The sequence below is a fragment of the Salvelinus alpinus genome, chromosome 23, assembly GCF_045679555.1.
Source record: "Salvelinus alpinus chromosome 23, SLU_Salpinus.1, whole genome shotgun sequence".
In the NCBI taxonomy this organism is placed as follows: domain Eukaryota; kingdom Metazoa; phylum Chordata; class Actinopteri; order Salmoniformes; family Salmonidae; genus Salvelinus; species Salvelinus alpinus.
Window position 1 is genome coordinate 41,734,289 of NC_092108.1, and position 25,319 is coordinate 41,759,607.

Consider the following 25,319-nt stretch of genomic DNA (forward strand, 5'->3'; position numbering starts at 1 on the left):
CATATTATCATGGCATAAGTCATGGCAAAATGTGTAGAATTGCAGGAAATTTCCTCTAAAACTGCAAAAATGTCCCCCGCCCCATGGCAAAATGTGTAATTGCAGGAAATTAGCTGTAAAATTGCAACAGATTTTTTTTCTTTTGTAAAGCGAAATGAATTTGTTTACTTTTTTGTTAATAAAATACTTTTTCTGCTAACAGATCGTACGTATTAAATGATATTTTTTGATCCCAGGGCTGTGTTCATGTGAGTTAACGTGTAGCGGCTAATTGTATAGCTAATAGGCCATGTGTTTGTAAATCGACTGAGGTGAATGAAGCTACAGCAGCCAAGGTGATAATGATCTGCGGTCATTTTTGCTTGTTTTTGCTGTTCTCCAAACAGCATTTAGAGTTTTTAAATTGTATAGAAGAATCCCCACACCCCAAACGCCAGCCCGCTGTCCGGACCTCACTAAAACAAACTCTGGTTACGGCCCTGGTTACTGTGCAATCCAAGAGCTTTTGTGTACAGAACCGCATTAGGGTGGGGGCCAGACAGACATTGAAGACAAACCCACAGGAGCAAATACCATGTTTCTCTGAAGCACACCTGATTCTCTGTTCTAAAGCTCACATTCCAGCGTGAACCTTTCCTGAAAGAAAAGGAGGCGTGTTACTTAATATGCTGCCTGGTAAGTAAGCGTGATTGATGTCAGCCTGTCAGTAGGTTGGCTACCTGACACCCCGCCTGCGTCACTGCATGTCACGGCTGCGTCAATTCCAGCTGGAGAACATTAAAGCACTGGAGCGCCCTGCCTGCACTGCGGGAGGTCTACCTCGTCCCTCTGAGGCACGGTACGAGCGTTGGAGAGAGATTACGAGAGGCAGAGGAGAGTAAGAGTAGCTCCGAAAAAACCAGGCCAGGCCTGTCATCCGACTCCTCATCCATCATTTTCATCCACAGAACTATCCAGACATACACCCACTGTACAGTTAGTTACACCAGACTCCAGCACCGGCTGGCCAATTCATAGGGCTTTGAAACGAAGAAGCTCCCACCAACTGCTTATAACGCTACTTGCAGAACTTGGTAGGCTATTGGTTTACTTTACAGTCCTGGTAATGGTGTTAGCCCAATCTTTACTATAAAATCATGTCGTAATAAGGGACACGATACCTTTGCTACCTAATGTTACATGAGAGAATTCACCGCAATTGACAACTACCTACTGCTAAATGATGGGTAATGAATCCCAAAGAGTAATTATTTGGTAATCATCATGAAATTACTATTTTACCATTTCTATGTCATATCTGGTAAACAGAAGCCTGTCAATTAAAGCCCAGTGTCTCACTTTTTTGAAGCGAGAAGTGCTAACTCTGACAAGGGTTCGTAAACAGAAATGAGCATTGTCTTGTTATAAACTCCATTGCACCTGCAAGGGTATTAAAGAGCAACACCACCAATGCTATACGGGATCCTTGGGATATTCTGACCCTAACCCCTACCCTAACCCTAACCATAACCATAACTCTTACCTAACCCTTACCAGAACCATTTCAAATGTAAACTTCAATGGGGGTAGGGATGTCCCAAAGATCACAGATAGCAAGGACCTCTCAAAGAGGGAAGGTAGGCGGGAGGAGGCGAGATCAGCTGGGACCATTCTAGCCAATGAGAGGGAACATACGCATGTGAACAACAGGCACAACTAATGCGTGCTTATCTCACGTGGACAGATTTTGGGCGGAGTAAGTCCTCTTGAGTCGCCTCTTCCTCTCTGGCAGGACTTGTAACATGCTGACTAGACCGGGCGTGTGCGTGTGTCCGCGTGTGCCATTGCGCGTTTGTTGATTTTGTCCTCCCATACCAGACGCAATCAGGACACACAGGTTGAAATATCAAAACAATATATTTGTGGACAGGTAAAAAAGGGTTAAACATTTATGGCAATTTAGCTTGGTAGTTTGCTGCAGCTTGCTAATTTGTCCTGGGATATAAACTTTGGGTTGTTATTTTACCTGAAATGCACAAGGTCCTCTACTCTGACAATTAATCCACAGATAAAAGGGTAAACCGTGTTTGATTCTAGGAATCTCTCCTCCTTCAGGCTTCTTCTTCTTCTGACTTTATATGGTGGTTGGCAACCAACTTTAAGGTGCATTACCACCGCCAACTTGACTGGAGTGTGGACCTCAGTTCATCTTTCAATCTCGCACGTGGGTTTATGCTCCTAAAAACCAATGAGGAGATGAGAGAGGCGGGGACTTGCAGCGCATCACGCGTCACAAATAGAACCAAGTTCTATTTTAGCGCCTGCCTACGCAGACGCTCGCAAGCAGTGTGGGTGCTATGATTGAATAACATGTATGTATATATTTACTTTGCAACGCTCGCACTCGGGACGCGGGCGGTGTGGTCAGCATGTCAGGCCAATATAAAAGAAGAGCCGTGAGAAAAGATGTTATTACACCAGCGTGTCCACTCAGTGAAAAGCTACCGTGAGCAGAAAAGTCTCATGCATAACTCAACTTTCTTCTATTTTTTAGTTTTTTTCTCATCAGTTGTGTGTGAAATAATGTTGTGGTCCTAAATCCACTGACTCCAGACAGAGGGAGAGTGTGACTAGGCGATATGGCCTAAAAGTCATATCTAAATTTTTTTCAAACCTATGGACGATTCACGATATACAATACCAGTCAAAAGTTTGGACACGCCTATTAATTCAAGGGTTTTTCTTTATTTTTTACTATTTTCTACATTGTAGAATAATAGTGAAGACATCAAAACTCCGAAATAACACATATGGAATCATGTTGTAACCAAAAAGTTAATTTGTGGAATTTCTTTGTTTCTTAATGCGTTTGAGACAATCAGTTGTGTTGTGACAAGGTAGGGGGGTATAGAGAAGATAGCCCTATTTGGTAAAAAACCAAGTCCATATTATGGCAAGAACAGCTCAAATAAGGAAGGAGAAACGACAGCCAAAAATCCCTTTTAGACATGAAGGTCAGTCAATACGGAACATTTCAAGAACTTTGAAAGTTTCTTCAAGTGCAGTCGCAAAAAAACATCAAGCGCTATGATGAAACTGGCTCTCATGAGGACCGCCACAGGAATGGAAGACCCAGAGTTACCTCTGCTGCAGAGGATAAGTTTATTAGAGTTACCAGCCTCAGAAATTGCAGCCCATATAAATGCTTCACAGAGTTCAAGTAACAGACACATCTCAACATCAACTGTTCAGAGGAAACTGCGTCAATCAGGCCTTCATGGTCGAATTGCGGCAAAGAAACCACTACTAAAGGACACCAATAATAAGAAAAGACTTGCTTGGGCCAAGAAACACGGGGCAATGGACATTAGACCGGTGAAAATCTGGCCTTTGGTCTAATGAGTCCAAATTTGAGATTTTTGGTTCCAACTGCCGTGTCGTTGTGAGACGCAAAGTAGATGAACGGATGATCTCTGCATGTGTGGTTCCCTCCATAAAGCATGGAGGAGGAGGTGTGATGGTGTGGGGGTGCTTTGCTGGTGACACTGTCTGTGATTTATTTAGAATTCAAGGCACACTTAACCAGCATGGCTACCACAGCATTCTGCAGCGATACACCATCCCATCTGGTTTGTGCTTAGTGGGACTATCATTTGTTTTTCAACAGGACAATGAACCAAAATACACCTCCAGGCTGTGTAAGGGCTATTTGACAAAGGAGAGTGATGGAGTGCTGCATCAGATGACCTGGCCTCCATAGTCACCCGACCTCAACCCAATTGAGATTTTTGGGGATGAGTTGGACTGCCAAGTGAAGGAAAAGCAGCCAACAAGTGCTTAGCATATGTTTGAACTCCTTCAAGATGGTTGGAAAAGCATTCCTTATGAAGCTGGTTGAGAGAATGCCAAGAGTGTGCAAAGCTGTCATGAAGGCGAAGGGTTTCTACTTTGAAGAATCTCAAATATATTTTGATTTGTTGAACACTTTTTTGGTTACTACATGATTCCATATGTGTTATTTCATGGTTTTGATGTATTCACTATTATTCTACAATGTAGAACATAGTAAAAATAAAGAAAAACCTTTGAATGAGCAGCTGTGTCCAAACTATTGACTGGTACTGTGTATCTAGATAGTTTAAAAAAAATGTTGTCTCTTATTAAAAAAGGATTGTTGGACAATGAAAGGTCAAATACACTGCATTTCAAACAGTCAGCAATAATCTAATGAATTCAGGGCTTGTGAAGTATTACCTAGTAAATATAAGCCTTCCACACACAACCAGAAGACCCACTGATCATTTTATTATTTTATCAAAATAGTTTAACCTGCTTTTTTGTGTGCAATAATCACTGATCTGGCTTTCAAGTCTGTCTATGAAAATTTGTTACAAATTTAACTGAAACCATGCATAATGCACATTCACTAATAATGACTAACTTCTTGTAGCAGGCATTAGGCTATAGAAAATTAACACCAGTCTCATCAACAATCTCTTAAACCCACGTGCTAGTGGTTTAGCCAGCTACTCTTTATATTTCACCTTTAGCCTACTTGGATCGATACTGAACAAAAATATAAATGCAACATGCAACAATTGAAAGATTTTACTGAGTTACAGTTCATATAAGGACATCAGTCAATTGAAATAAATAAATTAGGCCCTAATCTATGGACTTCACATGACTGGCAAGGGGTGCAGCATAGGTCCACCCACTGGAGAGTCAGGCCCAGCCAATCAGAATGAGGTTTCCCCCACAAAAGAGCTTTATAACAGACAGAAAAACTCCTCATTACTCCCCACCCCCTTTTATTGTCCCCAGCATAAAGTGCGCCTGTGTAATGAGCATGCTGTTTAATCAGCTTCTTGATTTGCCACACCTGTCAGGTGGATGGATTATCTTGGCAAAGGATAAATGCTCACTAACAGGGATGTAAACAAAATACGCTTTTTGTGTGTATGGAATATTTCTGGGATGTTTCATTTCAGCACATGAAACATGGGACCAACACTTTACATGTTGCGTTTATATTTTTGTTCAGTGTATTTGCTAGCTACAAGGTTGAACAGTTGAATTGTTATGAACACACCCTTCTGTCATTCTCCAACTGTTTGAACAGCAGGCTAGCCTGTCCACTTTGTTCAGATGTTGAAATCAAGAGGCCTACCTTACTTCTCAGAATGAGAACGAGTTGCCATTTCCCTATATAAATTGTGTGTTTATGCTTATTGCACATTTATAAAACACAGACTAGACAGCTAGTATAACAGTCTTTGGCAAAAATGCTGTTAGCGGTACGTGGTACCACAATGCGTGACAAACTGAGCATTAATTTTCCATAATCAATGTTCATTGACACTCGTTTTAGTAATGTCTGCAATGCGTGCAATTGGAGTAGTTGAGACATAAAAAGGGTATCGTTAGAAAAATGAACATCTCCTCCTATTACAGTAAAACAATGTCTCAATGTGTGTTGGTGTCCATATGACCCATTCTGTCGGACCAAACCTCAAATATAAATAGCGAGTTGAAACCGCTTGTCAGAGAGGAAGATGTGATCTCTCGACTGTGTTGGCGTGAGATGCAGGGGGAGAGGCTTGGCATGTGTGTAGACCATAGAGAAAGAGGTGAAGCGAGAGCTCAAATCTGTCAAAAATAAGGCCAATGCATTTCTATTGGCTTATTTTGAACCTAAGCTAACCTTCCCGCCTTTGGGACAACGACTGCCATTGTTAGGACGGAGACGTGTATCTCGTCATACAGATCTCTGGTGTAAATGGGAAGGCGCACACAGCACAGATGGAGCAAAGGAGACGAGGCCAGAAATACAACATGAGAGCAAGCGGACATAAATGCTCCTAAAAACGAAAAATAACAAAACCTTGATTATTGCGTAACAGGCATTTAAACGTCGCGCAAAAACATACATTCAATATATCGCCCATCCCTAAGTGGGACTTGTTTTGTTTCCAATGTACTGCCTTTCCTGTGGCATTAGACATTAGGCCGCAGGCGGGGTGAGGAGGGGAGGTGGGGGGAGGTAGTGAGGGGTACTGGGGTGAAACTATAGGCCTGTTGGATTAAGATACTCCCTGCCTGCTGAGGTTGAATAACCAGTCTCCTGGGACACAGGTCTGGTTCAGCCTGTCTGGTGTGCGTTTATACTGTGTCTCCATTGTTCCTAATCAGACATTAGAGAGGACGTGACCCTCGCATGTGGAATGGGCTGGGGCTAGGAGAGAGTATCGGCTCAGAGAACATAATTAATTAGCTGACTCTTTATTTTATGATGAATGGATTATACAGTATACAGTATAATGAAAAAATTGCGCATGCCCTTAATGTATTTGTAACACTTAATTTGAAGATCTGCATATAAACTAATCATAAACATTAGTACATAGTTTGTTTACTAGTAAATCAAGTAAACACATGTATAAGGCCTGTTGTTCATGATTTGTATATGCTAATAAGTACATGAACAAAGAGTTAATTAATGGCTAATAAACTAAATGGTTTGTGAGCAGTTTACCCTCAAATAAAGTCATATCGCCTATTTGTTCATGTGATTTTGCACGTCTTATTGCAGGAGCAGCAAAGAGGAGAAGCAGCGGAAAAAGTATGAAAAATCCCAGTCTGGGTGGTCTGTATAATCAGCACGTGTGCATTTTGGCTTGCCTGCTGATTGGTTTTGCACACATTTCTGGCTGCACTCACTTTCAGTTGCGTTTGTATTACTTTATTGGGCGACTATACTGTAGGTTCTCTATATTGTTGCACGTTTCCATGGACCATAGTCTTAATTTGGGTACATAACATTCTAGAACTCACTTACTTGAGATTTACCAATGAGTTTAACTTCAATGGATCCAACTCACCAAATTTGGTATGCCAAGGACCTGAGCATTAACCACAGAGCAAGACATTACAAGACTTCCCAGTAAAATAGAAATATAGGCAAACAAATAGCACAACTCCAAAGACAGCTAATTAACTGTTGTGTTTGGGCTACACACACATGCACGCACGCACACACACACACACACACACCTTGCTGCACAGTACATCCCTATGACTCTATAAACGCCGCTGAGATAGCCATCTGGTGTTCTGGGACTGGTAATCCCCGGCTGTGCTAGGTCATGTTATGGGGATTCGAGGAACCCAGAGGAAGTGTGCTCCTAGTTCTCTCTGATTGGTTTAATCACCGTTTCCAAGCACAAGCCCTTTCCTCAAACCCCCAAATAAAAACTAATCGCATGGCACTGGGACACCCGGAAGAGACGTATAACCCATACAGTCTGAGAGGTCTGGTGAGGACATATTACATACAGACCCCTTTGTGAATTAGTATGTAATGTGTAATGGCGGACAGTTTTACTGACCCAACACGGGCCTAGCCTCACCGACGCATTGAAACATAAATATGACATTAGGCACATAAATAAGATACTAATACTGACTAAAACAAATAAAAGCCCACGTAAACAAAGTACGTAAGCACAATTCTGCTCCAATGAACACCTCTCGCACTACAGCGAATTGTAAAGAGGACGGTTGCTTAGTTCGGCAGGGCTAAAGGCTCACTATAAAAGCCGCCGAGTCGAAAACCTCTGAGTCATAATTCATAAAAGGGCCTTCTAACTACAAACAGAGCAAATGGGGCGCATCAGTCTTTCCATGCTGGAACCATAGAGCTGTTCCGGGGCTGACCTGGGCTATGAAAACAGGAGGGTCTCCTGTGGGGCAGGGACTCAATGAGGACTCTCTCTCTGTTATCCTCCGGGATCGTTTTGCACTCAAGAGAAAACATTAGAGTGAGATGAGAGGGGAAAGGGGCTCGGGCTACTGCAGTGTGTGTTCCAGGGCTGAGGTGAAGGGAAGGGGAGGCAGTCTGGAATAAACTGATGACTGGAGTGGGGAAAAGTAGTAGAAGGAACACAGCTGGGATAGGGATATTATTATGCTATTATGCTATGTGGCATTATTGACGAATTTACACAGAATCCATTCGCATATGCGCTAATGGTCTAGTATTTGCTATGGCACACATTCCCGGTTTCTATGGAGTGGCTTTAAAAGCGTTTCACATCTTCTTGGATCTGGAGATCTCCTTAGTGGACAGTTAAGTCGAGGTTATTAGGAAAGCATCCACTATGGAGAGTCAAAAGAGTTATTCAGTCATGACAGAACTCTCTGTGAGCTTCTAACTAATGACCCCGCAGCACACCATAGGAGTGCATCCCAATAGCACCAAGACCTCTGTCTGTGGATAGATGAATGTCTGTGAGGATATCCAAGACCCACCATTACACCCTACTCAGAAGTGATTTAGGAAAAGCTTGGAAATGCCTCTAGACACATTAATAACAACAAGTCCTCTCCTGGCTGTTACCGGCACCTCCCCTGCCAGAGGAATGAGTTATAGGCTATTCTGTGGAAAAGGCTTGATGACTTTATAATCTGTGTAAATGAGGTGTTTCAGGTACTAGATAACGGCTTGAATTATTTTATCAAGAGCACATTGATGTGACATGCCATGGAATGAATCAATTGTCCACCTTTGTTTCAAATGCAGTACATTCATCTGATCTAAGCAATTTGTCATGTTTTCTTAGAATGCGTTTCTATTTTCTGGCCAAAAAATAATGTTGTTTGCAACTTTGCATTTGGCCGCAAAAAAACAGCACCGGCCCAGGCTTCATATTATCTCAATTTGACATATCAAGCATTAATATCTTCCTTTTCCACTCACTTCAAGTCGAGTTGGATGAGGAGGTTGATGTATTCAACTCTCTGTTCCAGGAAGTAAGCCTGCTGTAGAATACTGGGGATCATGACTAAAGCACCCTCAATTACCTCATTCACTTACCACTAGCCAAAACTGTCTGTGCCCCAAACCCTTTACTCACATGAAATTACATAACACATAAATCAAACCTCCGGTCCGACACCGAGCAGACGGAGCAGACACACAAGGAGCAGACACACAAAGCTCATACATGTGTTGTGTCAATGTCTCATTTAGAAATAATCCTTAGGCTCCATTAAATGTTTCCACTCCCCCCCTTCCCCCCCGTGCCATTACTTGCATAAATGTCATTGCCGCTTCATTTTTTAACTTGGCCTTTTACTTGAGTGTTGAGGGAAATGAAATGAAAGGGCCTTCGACAGACAGCTGGGTCTGAACGGTGGAGGCAACAGAGGATGGACGGCGTGACTAAAACAGATTTAATCAACTAATGGATTTAATCAACTGGCTTTTCGCCTTCAATTTAAAGTGAGGATACACTGTGACTGCTCGCCTGCCTCCCTCAAGCATATTACTGCGGCTGGTAACAAGGTTTTTAAAGGGTAATGGTGTGCTTCTCGAAATCAATTTCTACGATGGTTTGCTTATGTATGCAAATCAACCACAGACGTAAATGTACAGCCTGTGTCTGTTTAAAAAAAAAAAATGTTGTTGAAATGAATAGATTGAGATTGATCCATGTATCATAAACTGGATGTTGACAGACCATGACAGTGAATCGCCAGGATTCACTATGGAATTCCAGGAAGTATTTATCTTCTTTCCTATCTTTGAAAAAACTGGTGGTAGGTTACTAGGTTCTACGAATAACACAAAATATTTCCCCCCCCCATCAGCTGAAGTATGCTACCACAGCTTTCTTCAAGAAAAAAAAGGTGTTATGTAGGGAAGCAGATGTGCCCAACACTTATATGTCTTTCCTACTCATACCTCACCTCATCATAACATCATAGGAAACATAAAATCTAGCATAACATGACATATCTCCACTGTAACTATTCCCCAAGTTGTTGCTCTAAATGAGAACTTGCTCTCAGTCAACTAAATTCAGTCAACTGAATAAAAAATATAACGATTAAAAAAGATGTATCTAATTTCGGTGCGGTAGAGCGGAACGTCTCAACTGTAAATCAGAGATAGTCGAATCTTAACCTGCCGCAGGTGGGGTGCTAGACCGGTGTCTGACGTCAGACTCATTTGTATCCATCCTCCCCTTACAGTTCCACTCCCCACAAGCCTCTCTGCTTATGTCTGAAGATGCACCCATACGCACAATATACACTCACTGGCCAGTTTATTAGGTACACCACCCGTTCACGAAAAATGTATCGGTCCTACAGACAAAGTTGGCATCAAGGCATTCAGTTACTGTTTTATTGAACGTTAAAATTGTCAAAACGAATCACCTAAGTGACTTTGAGCGTGGTATGATCGTCGGTAAGGGGCGCTGGATCCAGTATCTCAGAAATGGCCACCCTCCTGGGCTTTTCACGCACAACAGTGTCTAGGGTTTACAGAGAATGGTGCGACAAACACATCCAGTCAGCGGCAGTCCTGTGGCGGAAACAGTTCGTTGATGAGAGAGGTGGAAGGAGAATGTTATGATTCGTGCAAGCAAACAAGCAGACCAAAAACAGACAAGTAACGGCCCAGTGCAACAGTGGTGAGCAGAACGGCATCTCGGAACACACAACTCGTCGATCCTTGTCACGCATGGGCTATTGCAGCAGACGACCACACCGGGTTCCAATCCTATCAGCTAAAAACAAGAAGAGGCGGCTCCAGTGGGCACGCGATCGCCAACACTGGACAATTGAGGAGTGCAAAAACATTGCCTGGAACATGACAGCACGTTCAGTTTACTTGAGTGGCCTGGTCAGTCCCCAGACCTCAACCCAACAGGGCGTCTCTTTCAGATGAGATGGAACGGACTGTTTGCAGCATGAATGTACCGCTGTCCAAAATATGCAGCAACTGCGTGATGCCATCGCGTCAGCATGGACCAACATCCCTGTGGAACCCTTCCGACACCTTGTAGAATGCCCCAAATAATTCCGGCTGTTCTGGAGGCAAAGGGGGGGGGGGGGGGGTATGACCCGGTACTAATTCCTAATAGTCTGTCCGGTGAGTGTATGTGAGGGAGTGCCTGACCCGTAGTGTAAAACCATGTATCTCCCTCTCCAGCTGCTTTAATAATGACACTTTGTACGCTTCTTTATGAGAATAGATTGGGCTGAGAGGGTCACTCCAAGTAAAGAGTAAAGCTCTTGGTGATTTGACATAGGCACTCTTGCAGGTGATGAGGGATTAGATTACCAGGTAGCCAGCATATAACACCCTCCACAGATGAAAGGCTTTTCAGACGTTTGACGGATTATCATTTTTGCTCACTTAGACAGCTGGAACTCGGGGCAAAATAAACACCATTTAAATCATGTGCTCCTAGTTTCTCCAACAGGCAAATTGATTATTAAGCAGGTCCATATGCACCAACAACCACATACAGAAGGCCACACTTAAAGCCCTACTCCTCCAGAGCAGACAGCTAAAAGGCAGGCGATGAAGCGGCCCGCGGAGACCGGTTACAACAACAACAGGAAGCTTCTTTATTTGGGTTGTGGTATCGATCGCCCTCGGCCCACTAATGATAGAGCACCAGACTGGCAGCTAGCCTCTCACAGTCTAATCTCTGTTTAACCCAGAAGTAAAATCTTGCGTAATTTGGTCCGCTGCGTGTTTAACTTTTGTGTTCATATGTGTTTGAAATGGAGAGTTCACGCAAAAAATAAACGAAGTCTCCACCCTTGCAAAAGGAAACTCTTAGCCAATGCCCCCTCCCCCCCCCCCCCCCCCCCCTCTTCCGATCTGCGTGAAGCACTCGAGGCAAAGCACTTTAAGCACCTCCTTCGACTAACCCTGATTCCTCCAAATAACCAGTGAAGAAAACCCCAAAACTGGAACTAATACTGCTCTTTATCTCATCCCATCTCATCCCTTCAATCTACACACAGAATCTGCCCACGGGAGATTACTCACAGTCAGGAAGCCATTTTGCTCTCTGGGGAGCAAGGCTGGGTCGGGGAGTTATTCAGAAGCTTGCAGGAGTCCCCTTGTTCTATAATTCCCTTCAGTGGCCCATCTTGTGGTCATACAGCACAGGAGGGTGAAAAAAACGAGTGGCCTGTTCTCACTGGTAGGAAAAGCTCTGGTACACTACAAGTGCGATTGCTTTTTCCAGTAGACTCTAAGCCTAAACCATCCAACTGAATTAAATATACAAGTATTTTCATTCCAGAATTTCACACAGTTGTTGGTTATTGTTCGGGCATATCCTACATATTTTTTGGGGGGGGAACAAAATACATTCTCTATCCAAATTGTGAAGAGAAAAAAAATCTCTAATGATATTGTTGAGGAGATACAAGAGGCCAGTGATTTCCCTTCCCTCTGACTCCCATACTCCCAAATGTTCTGCATTATATCTGATAAACATAGATCAGGCATGAGAAAAGGGTCAGAGGAATGAAATGTAAACATGTCTTTATGTCTCGATTTCCTCACTCCCTACTGGCATTGAGGATTGATTATATGTGACATAAAAAATCTCCAACTTCTTGAGCCCTGTGAGAAGATTCATTAGAGTCGATGGAGAGCTTTGTTGAACAGTATGTTCATAGATGTGAGTGTGTGTGTGTACTGTATATACAGTATATATGTATGTGTGTGTGTGTGTGTGTGTACTGTATGTACAGTATATATGTGTGTGTGTGTGAGTGTGTGTGTGCGTGCGTGCGTGCGTGCGTGTGTGCGTGTGCATGTGTGTGCGCGTGTGTGTGTGTGTGTGACTTGTTCTCCCACAGCCCACACAGTCTAATTGATAGTGGAGGGGAGAAGCTTCGAGACACTGCTATGCTGCTGTTTACAGAACTGCCTGGCGATTGTTGCTGGACCTGCCTGTTCTCAAGTCTCGACTGCTATGCACAAGGCTACTGTTTTAATGTTGAACATACATATCTAATGTAGGAGGACATCTTTGAAGCGATATCGCTGTAGGCTACAGTATGCGTTTTTTGAATGATCCCATGAAGCTGAACAGCTATCTAATAAGTTAGACTCATAATGGAGAATACATGATAGGGTAGTAGTTCATTTGGAAATTGTTGGGGGACATTTTTACTGCTACAGTATCCCATTGATTAGCTGTGATTAGATGGATCAAGATCACAGAACATAGATATTCTCCATTTCACAAAGAAACCCCTTAATATTTAATTTCATATACAGTAGGCCTGTGATGATAAAGAATCCTGGGATATCTGGGATATATCTTTGTAATCACAGAAACGGCTTCTTTGGAGTCATCTCAACAGCCATTATGGTAACTTTCAACTTTGAGTCATTGTATCAATTTTAATGATACCACTCCAAATAGTGCATTCTACAGCAGCATACAAATGGCAAGGCAACAAAATGTAGATTTGTTTAGCATATTACCGCCTGCGTTTTTGTATGATGTCAATAGGCCTGTTGACGGAACAGGGCGATCCACAGACATTCCCGTTCCGCGCTTGGAAAGAGCGATCAGCGGAGAAATAGAATCCACAGTTCCTTGGCACACTCATTTTTCACCTTCCTTTTCTCTCTCCCTCTCTTTCGCTCTTTTCTTTTTCTCTTGGTGTTTCTTCCCAGGTTGTCATCTCAAGTTGTCATCCCTGTACAACCCATTGTCTCTTTCTTGTTCTGTCAGGAGGACCAACTCTTCTGCAATCACCCTTGGTTCTTATCACCTCTAAGGCAGAAGCTATGCCCCGGGCTCCAAAACATAGGGAGGATAATAATGGTAGAAATTTGCATTTTATCTGTTCTTCAAGCACCTAGATTCTTCTAGTTCATTTCTTCAGCGTTGGTATGAAACATCAATGACAAAAGCACATGGATGGGTTCTTGAAGCAAAGCCAGAAAACGCAGACTCTGCCTGCTGTCAATTTCTCCATTTGTTCTCAGTGGCTCTCAGTCTCGGTACTTCTGTCCATGTTTCAGGTTTCTTCAGGTTTACAAATGGAACACCGTTATCGTCTTCTATCTGTTTCCCTCTGGTTGTTAGAACTTAAACTCAGCACTGACTCCTGTCCCTGTGTAGTCCTACAGGACTGGAAGCAGTGGTTCCTGTGTGCCAGCCTGCCACTCTAACCCTATGAGAGAGCGAGGGTGTGTGTCTCTCTCTCTCTCTCTCTCTCTCTCTCTCTCTCTCTCTCTCTCTCTCTCTCTCTCTCTCTCTCTCTCTCTCTCTCTCTCTCTCTCTCTCTCTCTCTCTCTCTCTCTCTCTCTCTCTCTCTCTCTCTCTCTCTCTCTCTCTCTCTCTCTCTATCTCTCTCTCTCTGTCTAGCTCTCTCTGTCTAGCTCTCTCTGTCTAGCTCTCTCTGTCTAGCTCTCTCTGTCTAGCTCTCTCTCTCTGCGTGCGTGCGTGCGTGCGTGCGTGCGTGCGTGCGTGCGTGTGTGTGTGTGTGTGTGTGTGTGTGCTAGACAGGGAGCAAGTTTCACTGTGAGGTCATGGCTAAGAAAGGGGGCGTGGCCCCAAGGAGCATGGTTCCAGCCTCCTCAGAATGTCTGACACATTAACCCTTTGTTGCACTTCCACGAGACTGAAACGCTTATGGAGTGCGGTGTGAGTTAGTTTAGCTCCTAATACATCAATGTAGCAATTAATAGGAACAACATCCTGCAGATAACATCAGAGCACAACATTCTTCGATATTCTCTCATTGGGCACAGTAAACATATTATTTCCGGAGTTATTCCTATGACCAGAAAAAGTGAAGTATTCCTCGATATTAAAATTGACATAACGAGCTGCTAATAATAATAAAAACACAGGGCTATCGATACATTGCAGCTGCAGCGTGACTGGATGTAGGGAGAAGGACGTTTTCCGGTTTTGGATGGTGTGATGTAGCAGAGGGTTTGGTGAGGTGGGGAAGGATGGCTGTTTTCTGGTTGCCCAAAGGATAGGTAGTGAGTCATAACAGGAAGGGAGTATCATGATGGGGTTACTTAGTACCTCCTAGGGCACAGGTCTTCCTAAGGAATGACTTGTGGTTTTGACCAGGGATGGGCAACTAGCTCATTCGGGGTCTTCAACTTACTGTTGCTAGGTAGAATAGTAAAATACACCAGGTGCAATTTTAAAATGTGGTTGTGCATCAGTTTTTCTCTTATGTCAGTCACTGATAGTCAGTCAATTAGCCCATGTCAGCTAACATTATTTACATTGGTAAGTTAGTGTAGCGGCCAGCAATCTAAACTTGTAGTAATCATGGTCAAATTACCGATCGTGGGGCCCCCGTTGATTTTGTTTGTCACTCTCACTCAAATATCATTTAAAAAACTGAATTTGACATCACGCCCCATGGAAAAATGTACAGAATGGCAGCAAACTTGCTTTAAAACTGCAACATTTTCTCTACCCCCTTGGCAAAATTTGTAAAATTGCACAAACATATGAGCCCTAAAGTTAAATTCTATGAATGTGATACAATAATGTATGGAATCGACTATAAATGTTGTGGCAAATATAAAAAAGTGATGAAGCAGACAAAAACATCTCATTGTCTAAGTATTCAGAGATAACAAAAGCACTACTTGGAATAATGTGAAATCAGATATGTAAAAGAAAAAATAAGTAATTATTTCTACTGCAGTCCTGTCAACAGCTCTTTTCTCCTCAACAAGAACGAGGCCAACACATTAAAACACATTCTGAGAATGTAAGTCTTTTGCAACAGGGTATTATTGGCAATTACCCCCACGTGTCTTCCTCATATCTATCTATCGGGTTGCTGTATTCACATTAATCATGTAAAATGGACGCCACTATATTTACTCTGTTTGAGAGCCCTTTTGCCAAAGCACTGGTTATGAGTTAATCAGCACAATGACTTGTGCTTTGGCAGGTGGGCCTATTACTAGCATATTAGTGGACAAAAAAACATTACTGCGTTCTTGGGATGTGAGATGTACCAGATGGCCTTTTCGCAGAGCAATATTCAATAATTGAAAAAAATTAGATTTGGACTTATTTCACCACAGAGCAAAAATAAAGTAATCAAAGAAGATGAATAAGGAGCTAGAAGTGCAAGGTCAAATACATTATTTCTGGCCTCTTCTTGTGGTGTGAATACACACTGGGCTCCTATCCTCTCCAATTTCTGCATTATAAAGGGCTTGGGGAGGACTCTGGCTCCACGTCACAATCCTGGAAGCTGGTGGACATCTGAGGAAAGCCAGATTCCAGTGTTTAGGTCTGGTCAACGTCTTCCCATTTGTCCTGAAACAATGGTTCTAGAACAGAACATTGGAGCTATGTTGACCGGTCTAGATAAAAAAGGCCGACTATTATTGTCACAAACTCTGACAAGCTGAGTCAGACTACAATAGGCATTCCACCAAGTGAAAAGTAGGACATCAAGTATCAAGTCAGTCTTTTTCTGTCTTCATTTTAATATTGTCAAATCACCTGATTACTAAAAAGCTTAAGAGTGAACAGTAGAACTTGTCTCAGTGTTTGGTCTATAGGCATTGGTCAGTAACCTAGGGAACGCTACAGTTGGCCCGCATGAGCCAGACTCAATGGTGATGTGTCTGTCTGGGGCCGCCGCAACGCTGGCTGCATGGGCCAACAACATCCCCATACGTCAAAACTAATGGACCTGCTCAAGTTGAAAAGTAACATTTGGTGCCATGCGTAGACACCATTAACATAAACAGCCAAAGGAAACAATGACACAAATCGGATTATGCCCGAAAAAAAATGAGCGCAGGGGGAAACACTGAAAGGATAGAGGGAGAGTTTTGTCACAGCACCCATTATATTAGCTACACGTGTTGACTTAAAAGAAGAAGCCAAAACGGTTGTCACCCAGCTAGGAGTGAACCTGCTCGAGTATGGTACTTGCCAAAGCCTATATATATGTCTCAGGGACATCAAATGTTATGTTATGGCATGTACTCTGGTGGGGTATCAGTGTGTCACCGTATGAATCATAAACTGCCGTCTGTCAGTGATAGGGGGTCTCAGAGTGGCCTGAGGACTCGTCAGGAGTGGGCTACATAACCTAACCCGGCCCCGCCCTGGTCTGGAGCCCTCCTCTATGTAACCCTATCTGGCCCAGGCATGCACAGTCACAGTCCCCACGTCACTGTATCACCCCTGAAGCATGGCCAGGCAGACTAATGCACTGAGATTACACCATGGCTAGGTATGTGTGTATTTCCAAGTTTATGTGTTTGTGCATGACAGTTTGCGCACTGTTTCACCCACTTTCTATGTATATATTGTATTCTAGTCATGGCTCATTCTATATAAAACATTTTTTTAAATCTGGATTATGTGTGTATTGTTTTAAAAAATATACAGTATATGTTGTTAGGTATTACTGCACTGTTAGAGCGAGAAACACAAGAATTTTGCTGCACCTGCGATAACATCTGCAAATCTGGCTACGTGACCAATAAACGTTGATTTGATTTGATGAGTGCTTGATAACAAAACGAGGAATAATCCTCACAAGTTTGTTCCCAACCACTGTTCCTTTGCTCAGCCAGTCTCCATGCAAAAGCTGGACACTTCCGCCCTCTAGTGGTCGCAAACAAGTCCTGGTGCCCTGATACTTCCACAACACCCAGGGCAACAACCACATGCCATGTGAGAGAGAACAGACTTCAATACAGAGCTCAGGTCAGGACCGAACAGATAGGGCTTAATACCCTTGTTAGAACACTACAAAGCAAGGCATTAGATCCCTCTGACACCTATCAGGACAAAATCCTCCTTAAACATTACGAATCGTATGAAGGCAATTTACTAAATGCTCTAAATTAGTTGTAACCAATCACGCTATCGTCATCAAAATATGACCCAAATCAATTCAACTTAATAAATTCAATAAATTCTCAGTCGACACGGTGTAAAATATAAACTGAAAGACATTTGCCACAATGTCTTAATGATTTAATTGTGGTTCATTGATGTGACCTGGGTCTGGACAATAGGGAGGTAAACAGGGAGGCTTGGAAACGGCGGCTTGGCGCTGTGACAGCCAGAGTTGGCCCAGGCCAGGCAACAGCCACGCTGGACTGGATCGATGTGCTTTGGGAAGGGGAGGGGGGGGGGGGGGGGGGTGATTGGGGAAATCAGTCATGCTGAAAATATGGAGCAGAGCATTGACGCACATGGACAGTGCCCAGCCACAGCAGCGCTTATCGACTATTCTGGGCTGGGGGCTATTTTGGGAACCTGTGGACACTGACACTGTTGTCCTGTAATTGCGTTACCTCGCTTGACACCCTAGATATCTCTTATTAACACCCCTAATCAGATCCTCGCTAAAACTTCTCCTCTAGAGAACTATGGCCCTTAGGCCTAGCTCATAGACGTAGAACACAGAATGTACTAAGGCAATTCATTATTAGGAATCCAAACATTCCTTTCATACCAGAACGAATAACTGTCTATTCCATTGCACCTCGTTAATATACCATCAATGTATTGTTAGTTGACTTGAATGGTGTCAAACTGTAGTGAATCTAATCCATCTCTGCTAGAAAAATGATGCCAGTGATGTCTCCAAGTCGTAATGGTGTCCTGATACCAAATGTTACAGAGATGAATGGTGGCCTGGTACTACCAGAACAAGCTGATGAGCTTCTATTGTGATGGGTTGGGAGCACATCTCGAATATCACAGACTGCTTTGTCTCGGCTGTGTGTGCGTGAGTGCATGCGCGCTCATGTCTGTGTGTTCAGAGGGATTGTCACTATTGGGGGCTAAAGATTTCTGAAGCCAGCAGAGTTCTATTATGACATCCAGGGCAGAGAGAGGCAGGCTCCAGTGGCAAACAAAACAAAGGATAAACCAACCCGTTATTAAGTCACCCTATATGGCGCTTTCCCTGAACATGTACACTATAACTCTATAATCGACATGCATGACTGATTTCCTATGAATAATAGTTATTCTCATGAAGTACACTATTACATAGTTAAATAGAGCCATGAATAATAGTTATTCTCATGAACAGCACTATTACATAGTTAAATAGAGCCATGAATAATAGTTATTCTCATGAACAACACTATTACATAGTTAAATAGAGCCAGGAATAGTAGCTATTCTCATGAACAGCACTATTACATAGTTAAATAGAGCCATAAATAATAGTTATTCTCATGAACAGCACTATTACATAGTTAAATAGAGCCATGAATAATAGCTATTCTCATGAACAACACGATTACATAGTTAAATAGAGCCATGAATAATAGTTATTCTCATGAACATCCCTATTACATAGTTAAATAGAGCCATGAATAATAGTTATTCTCATGAACAACACAATTACATAGTTAAATAGAGCCATGAATAATAGTTATTCTCATGAACAGCACTATTACATAGTTAAATAGAGCCATGAATAATAGTTATTCTCATGAACAACACGATTACATAGTTAAATAGAGCCATGAATAATAGTTATTCTCATGAACAGCACTGTTATATAGTTAAATAGAGCCATGAATAATAGTTATTCTCATGAACAGCACGATTACATAGTTAAATAGAGCCATGAATAATAGCTATTCTCATGAACAGCACTATTACATAGTTAAATAGAGCCATGAATAATAGTTACTATAAAATAATACCATGTATTGTTTGCGGAATAACTCTCTGTTAACTCTGTTGTAAAACTCTGTCACAGACTACGAGAATCTTTGTAGATTAAAATGTTTCCTATGACACCAATTTAGACTTCCCTAATCCCTACATGAACTCCACTTTGGAACGGGTTGGCGAGACATGCGGCAAGACATGTGGCGATACTAATCTGGTCATATTATGGGCGAGTGTTCTGTTCTGTTGTCTGTGCGCTAGATCTCTGTCTTTGATCTGCTCATATGATTGTGCCATAATCACAGCTGGAGGACTGCTTGGAGGCAAAGGGGTAAGACTGAGATCAAAAGACAGAGTTACTAAAGCTCCCCCATCATATTTTCATGTCTCTCATTTATTTAACTCACGGTAGAGGAGTGAAAATGCGAATTTTGGAATAATGGATTAGGCTATATGTCATTTCAACTTTGGCTTTTTATTATTTTATTATTTAGTTAATAAACCAGTATCAATATATTTTCTTGGAAAACTTGGGGGTTTGAAATGGGTAACTGCTGTATACGTAAACCCCCCCCAAAATATTATCAATGTTATAGTTACCTGACAATTCTGACTACTTTAGTGTGACACTATGGCTAACCCTCATTGTGTGTGTGTGTGTGTGTGTGTGTGTGTGTGTGTGTGTGTGTGTGTGTGTGTGTGTGTGTGTGTGTGTGTGTGTGTGTGTGTGTGTGTGTGTGTGTGTGTGTGTGTGTGTGTGTGTGTGTGTGTGTGTGGTGAAGGGGTCTATCCTCATATGGGATCATGGCATGTCTGATCATCGTGACTCTGCTTGGCTGCGGCCCATCGCCCCCCAAGGAAAGACATCAATGGACACTGGCTGTGCCATCGATACCCCGGTCCCAGCGCCCTTAGGGTGGGTCACCCAGAACTACAAAATGCACCACGGCGAAAACAACAAAAAGCACCACAGCAAAAACGCACCACAGCCAAACTACAAAACGCAGCATAGTGAAACTACAAAACGCACCACAGCAAAACACACCACAGCCAAACTACAAAACGCAGCATAGTGAAACTACAAAACGCACCACAGCAAAACACACCACAGCCAAACTACAAAACGCAGCATAGTCAAACTACAAAACGCACCACAGCAAAACACACCACAGCCAAACTACAAAACGCACCATAGTGAAACTACAAAACGCACCACAGCCAGACTACAGTGCCATCACAAAATGCCCTAGAACATAACAAAATGCTCAACACTCCAAAATACTCTATAAAAACATTGAAAACACACCACAGAAAACTGCTGAAACTAAACAAAGAATAGCAACACCACCAAATGACAGAGCTTTGGCTTCAACATTGGCTTCTCTTGTCACCCACTTGAGGGTGTTTTAGCACCAACTAAAATGCTGAGTATGTTACTATAAATAACAATCCCGTGGCATATCACAACTTCCCTGAAAGGCAAAAAGCACAAAGGGAGCACAAAGTGATACAACTGAAACCAAATGCAGACAAGTGCAATATGTTAGAACTGTTAGGGATAGCACTTCTGTACAGCAGTGAAACTTCGGTTGTTAAAAGATACAATGATTTGGGGGGGAGTCTACTTCTCAATAATATTCCTCGATGATAACCTTATGAAAGTTTACTATCCACTACATTAGAAACCCTTTGGTATCACCAACAACAGGTAAAAAAAGAGGCAACACATAAAAAAATCATTATTAAGGATTAATTCATGATCATTATCCTTATTTAATGATGATTAATTATGTCTTACTGGTTACAGGGAGAAAAATGTAATAATTTGTCATGCGTAATGAATATGAAAACAACTTATAATAGAGAACATACAGTCCAGTATTTGTTAGTGATGGGGGGATCGATACAGTTACATACTGCGATATAATTTTTTTACCATATTATATCGATACTTTGACTCCAAGTATCGATTTGTAAAATGTTGTTTTGTTGCTAGGTAGCGTTAGCTAGCGCTACACTCTTAGAAAAAAGGGTTCCATAATAGTTATTCGGCTGTCCCCATAGGATAAGTCCTTTTGGTTCCATGCAGAACCCTCTGTGGAAAGGGTCCTAAATGGAACCAAAAAGTGTTCTACCTGGAACCAAATAGGGTTCTTCAAAGGGTTCTCCTATGGGGACAGCCAAAGAACCATTTTAGGTTCTAGATAGCACGCTTTTTTTCTAAGAGCGCAATCGGCAGTACCTGCGCCAAAACTCCAGTATTCTTCATCATACAGCTTGTTCTCCATCTTCTTTTTAAATAGTGAGCCAACATGTTTTCAGCACATTTATTTCCATGATTGATCAAAACTCATTTTCTCGTGCTCTCTCTTATCTCTCTGCAGCAGACATACAGTGAGCAATATGTTTGGAACATCAAATCGTAGTATCGAATTGCAATACATAATAGAATCGTTAGAATTGTGAGAATCGCAATACATATTGTATCGGCACCTAAGTATTGTGATAATATCGTATCTTGAGGTCCCTGGCAATTTCCAGCCCTGGTATTTGTACAGTACACACACACACACAGTAGAGTTGTGTCAGCAAGTAACTCATCACAACAAACAGCTTACACCACAGGACTGTACATACCCAATGCATGAGTGCCTTCGAGAGGAGGGGTTGCTATGCACAGCTTTCCTGGGGAAGCGAGAGTCTTTGTTCATCATTGGGCCAGCTACTTCAAAGAGCCAAAGGTACCGGTGGAATTCAGAGACGCAACAGCCTTCAGATGACAGGGGATGAACAGAATGGACTGCAACATTTATGTGGCCTGTCTGGGTTGAATGTGAATGTCCAATGTCTATTGGTACTGTTCAGTTACAAACTAAACATGGTACACCTTTTTGAGAACAATCGGTCCACAAAAGCAGAACAAAGTTACATCTACTGCATCTAGCAGAGACACAAGAGGGATTAATTCAAGTTCTGCACGGTCAATAACAGGTTTTCCATGCAATTCCTGAGAAGAAGAACATGTTATGATAAAGTAGTGCCTTCATTGAAAAGCAGAAAGCTCAACTGAGCCACCAAAGTTCTTCAGGTTCTGGTCCCTGCAGTGGGGATATGTCCTTTTTTTTTTTTTACTGATAAAGTTCACCTAACTCTGTGTAAACACACCTAAAAAGGCAGAATGATGCCTGTTAGGAGCCCATCTCAGAAAGCATATGAGTTTACCAACGGGCCAAATCAAATCAATTTAAATTGTGTCTCATATCAGCTGTCAGCGCAGGTCTGGAGCTAATTCCCTGCTTGTTCTCCGTTCTGCTCACCAGCAAGAAGCCGAGATAAACTTTTCACTTTTACTCCTCGCATTCCTAAATAGGTTAACAGCAAACTCAATCTTCCCAATAGCCAGAGGACTGACAGGGGGAGGGGTGCGAGAGTCCTCCAAATAGGGTCCAAAAGTCGCCTTAAAACAAATACTGCGCTGATCTAGAGCCCAAGAGCTGCTTCTTTCTTTGTTCAAATAAAAGCTTGAAGAACTTTATAAAAATCAAGAGAGACAGAGAGAAAATAATCCCAAAAATGCTCCCAGGAGTGTGTGGCCCCTCAACCGTCTATATCAGACTCTCCTCTCTTCTGAAACTGCTGGGACTAAACTCTGGCCTGAAACAAGAAACAACAACACTTACTCCGCCTTGGAATAACAGACAACAACACTAACTCTGCAGAGAGAGAGAGAGAGAGAGAGAGAGAGAGAGAGAGAGAGAGAGAGAGAGAGAGAGAGAGAGAGAGAGAGAGAGAGAGAGAGAGAGAGAGAGAGAGAGAGAGAGAGAGAGAGAGAGAGAGAGAGAGAGAGAGAGAGAGAGAGAGAGAGAGAGAGAGAGAGAGAGAGAGAGAGAGAGAGAGAGAGAGAGAGAGAGAGAGAGAGAGAGAGAGAGAGAGAGAGAGAGAGAGAGAGAGAGAGAGAGAGAGAGAGAGAGAGAGGTCATAAGATGAGAAGTTGGAGCAGTCTGAATGGTGCTAGGGGCCGGGTTGTACTGCTGAAGCCTACCGGGACTATGCTAGTGAAGGGGGAGGCAGGAGGAGAGAGGTCTTTTCTAAACCCAGATGCAAGCTTCCATTGCGGTCCTCTACGGATGCCTCGTCTAGTTCCCTATAGCTCCACTACAAGCCGCACTCATAGGACTGACCTGCTTCCAAATGAGGCAGCGGCAACTCACCCCAGTAGCTCAATAAAACGGTGTTTTTTAAAAATCCAATAGATAATGGGAGGGGGAGGTGTCATGGACATGGAGTTCTGTCTGAGTGCTTAAACTATGGAGCGGCTGCGGATCAGACTTTTCCCTGGTCTTTTTTTACGTGCACTAGTCCAGAAGCTTCTACGCACGTGTTTATTCTATATGCACAGTCTGAGAACAGGCTACTCTGGCGAATGCTGCTTGTTTAACCCTTTACACTCATGGGAATTGGCCTATATGGATAGGGTTAAATAGAAATTTTTCTTACAGAAGAAATATGAAACGCATGTGCATAACCATGGTAGCAATTGAAAGGGAGCAGGTTGTCATGCTGAAACAGCAAAGGGCCTTCCCCAAACTGTTGCCACAAAGTTGGAAGCACAGAATCGTTTAGAATGTCATTGTATGCTGTAGCATTAAAATTTCTCTTCACTGGAACTAAGGGGCCTAGCCCGAACCATGAAAAACAGCCCCAGACCATTATTCCTCCTCCACCAAACTTTACAGTTAGCACTATGCATTCGGGCAGGTAGCGTTCTCCTGGCATCCGCCAAACTCAGATTTGTCATGCCAGATGGTGAAACTTGATTCATCACTCCAGAGAATGCGTTTCCACTGCTCCAGAGTCCAATGGCAGTGAGCTTTACATCACTCTAGACGCTTGGCATCTTAGGCTTGTGTGCAGCTGCTCGGCCATGGAAACCCATTTCATGAAGCTCCTGGCGAACAGTTCTTGTGCTTACATTTCTTCCAGAGGCAGTTTGGAACTCAGTAGTGAGTGTTGCAACTGGGGACAGAAGATTTTTACACGCTACACGCTACAGCACTCGGCCGTCACGTTTTGTGAGCTACCACTTACGGCTGAGCCGTTGTTGCTCCTAGACATTTCCACTTCACAATAACAGCACATACAGCACGAGCAGGGCAGAAATTTGACCAACTGACTTGTTGGAAAGGTGTCATCCTATGACGGTGCCACGTTGAAAGTCACTGAGCTCTTCAGTAAGGCCATTCTACTGACAATGTTTGTCTATGGAGATTGCATGGCTGTGTGCTCGATATTATAAACCTGTCAGCAACGGGTGTGGCAGAAATGGCCAAATCCATAAATCTGAAGGGGTGTACACATACTTTTGTATATATAGTGTATGTCACCTGTTAAATCCACTTCAGTGTAGATGAAGTGGAGGAGACAGGTGAAAGAATGATTGAGACATGGATTGTGTATGAGGGTGAATGGGCAAGACAAAAGATTAAGTTTGGGGGTGCAACTCAATTTTAGGAAGGTCTGTTTAGTAAACTCAATGTATATGCATAGTCATCTTTCCCCTCTTCATATGTCCTTGAATGTGCCCTTGGTTGTGAGTCCTCAAGTTATTCATATGAAAACAGACTCATATTGTTTATGGTCATGCTTCCTCTGCAGTAGTAAGATAATGTTTACATGAAACAAATACCTCCTGCAGCTGGTTTGCAGCAAAGGAGGCCAGGCCTGTATGTTGCATGAGGCTCCAGAGTGACTAAGACATGGGTGGGCAACATACGGGATTACTGTCAAGGAAACACATCAATCCAACAGTCTGAGCATAAGCCCAGAGGCAAAAATATGTATCTACAATACATAATA

General features: G+C 42.7%; 1 protein-coding gene across 6 annotated transcripts in view; it reads right to left on the reverse strand.

Moving 5' to 3' along the window:
* LOC139551032 (3',5'-cyclic-AMP phosphodiesterase 4C-like) overlaps nt 1-25,319 on the reverse strand; it is a 62,462-nt gene that overhangs the window by 31,785 nt on the left and 5,358 nt on the right. The window contains exon 1 of one of the 6 annotated variants that reach the window (XM_071362376.1): nt 22,101-23,140. The exons of 4 other annotated variants lie outside the window; for them this stretch is intronic. In XM_071362376.1, the coding sequence (XP_071218477.1) occupies nt 22,101-22,177 (77 nt within the window). In that variant the 5' untranslated portion in view covers nt 22,178-23,140. Of the gene's footprint in view, nt 1-13,288; nt 14,008-22,100; nt 23,141-25,319 lie in introns of those variants that run through there. One more of the 6 variants, XM_071362375.1, reaches the window with a different exon arrangement.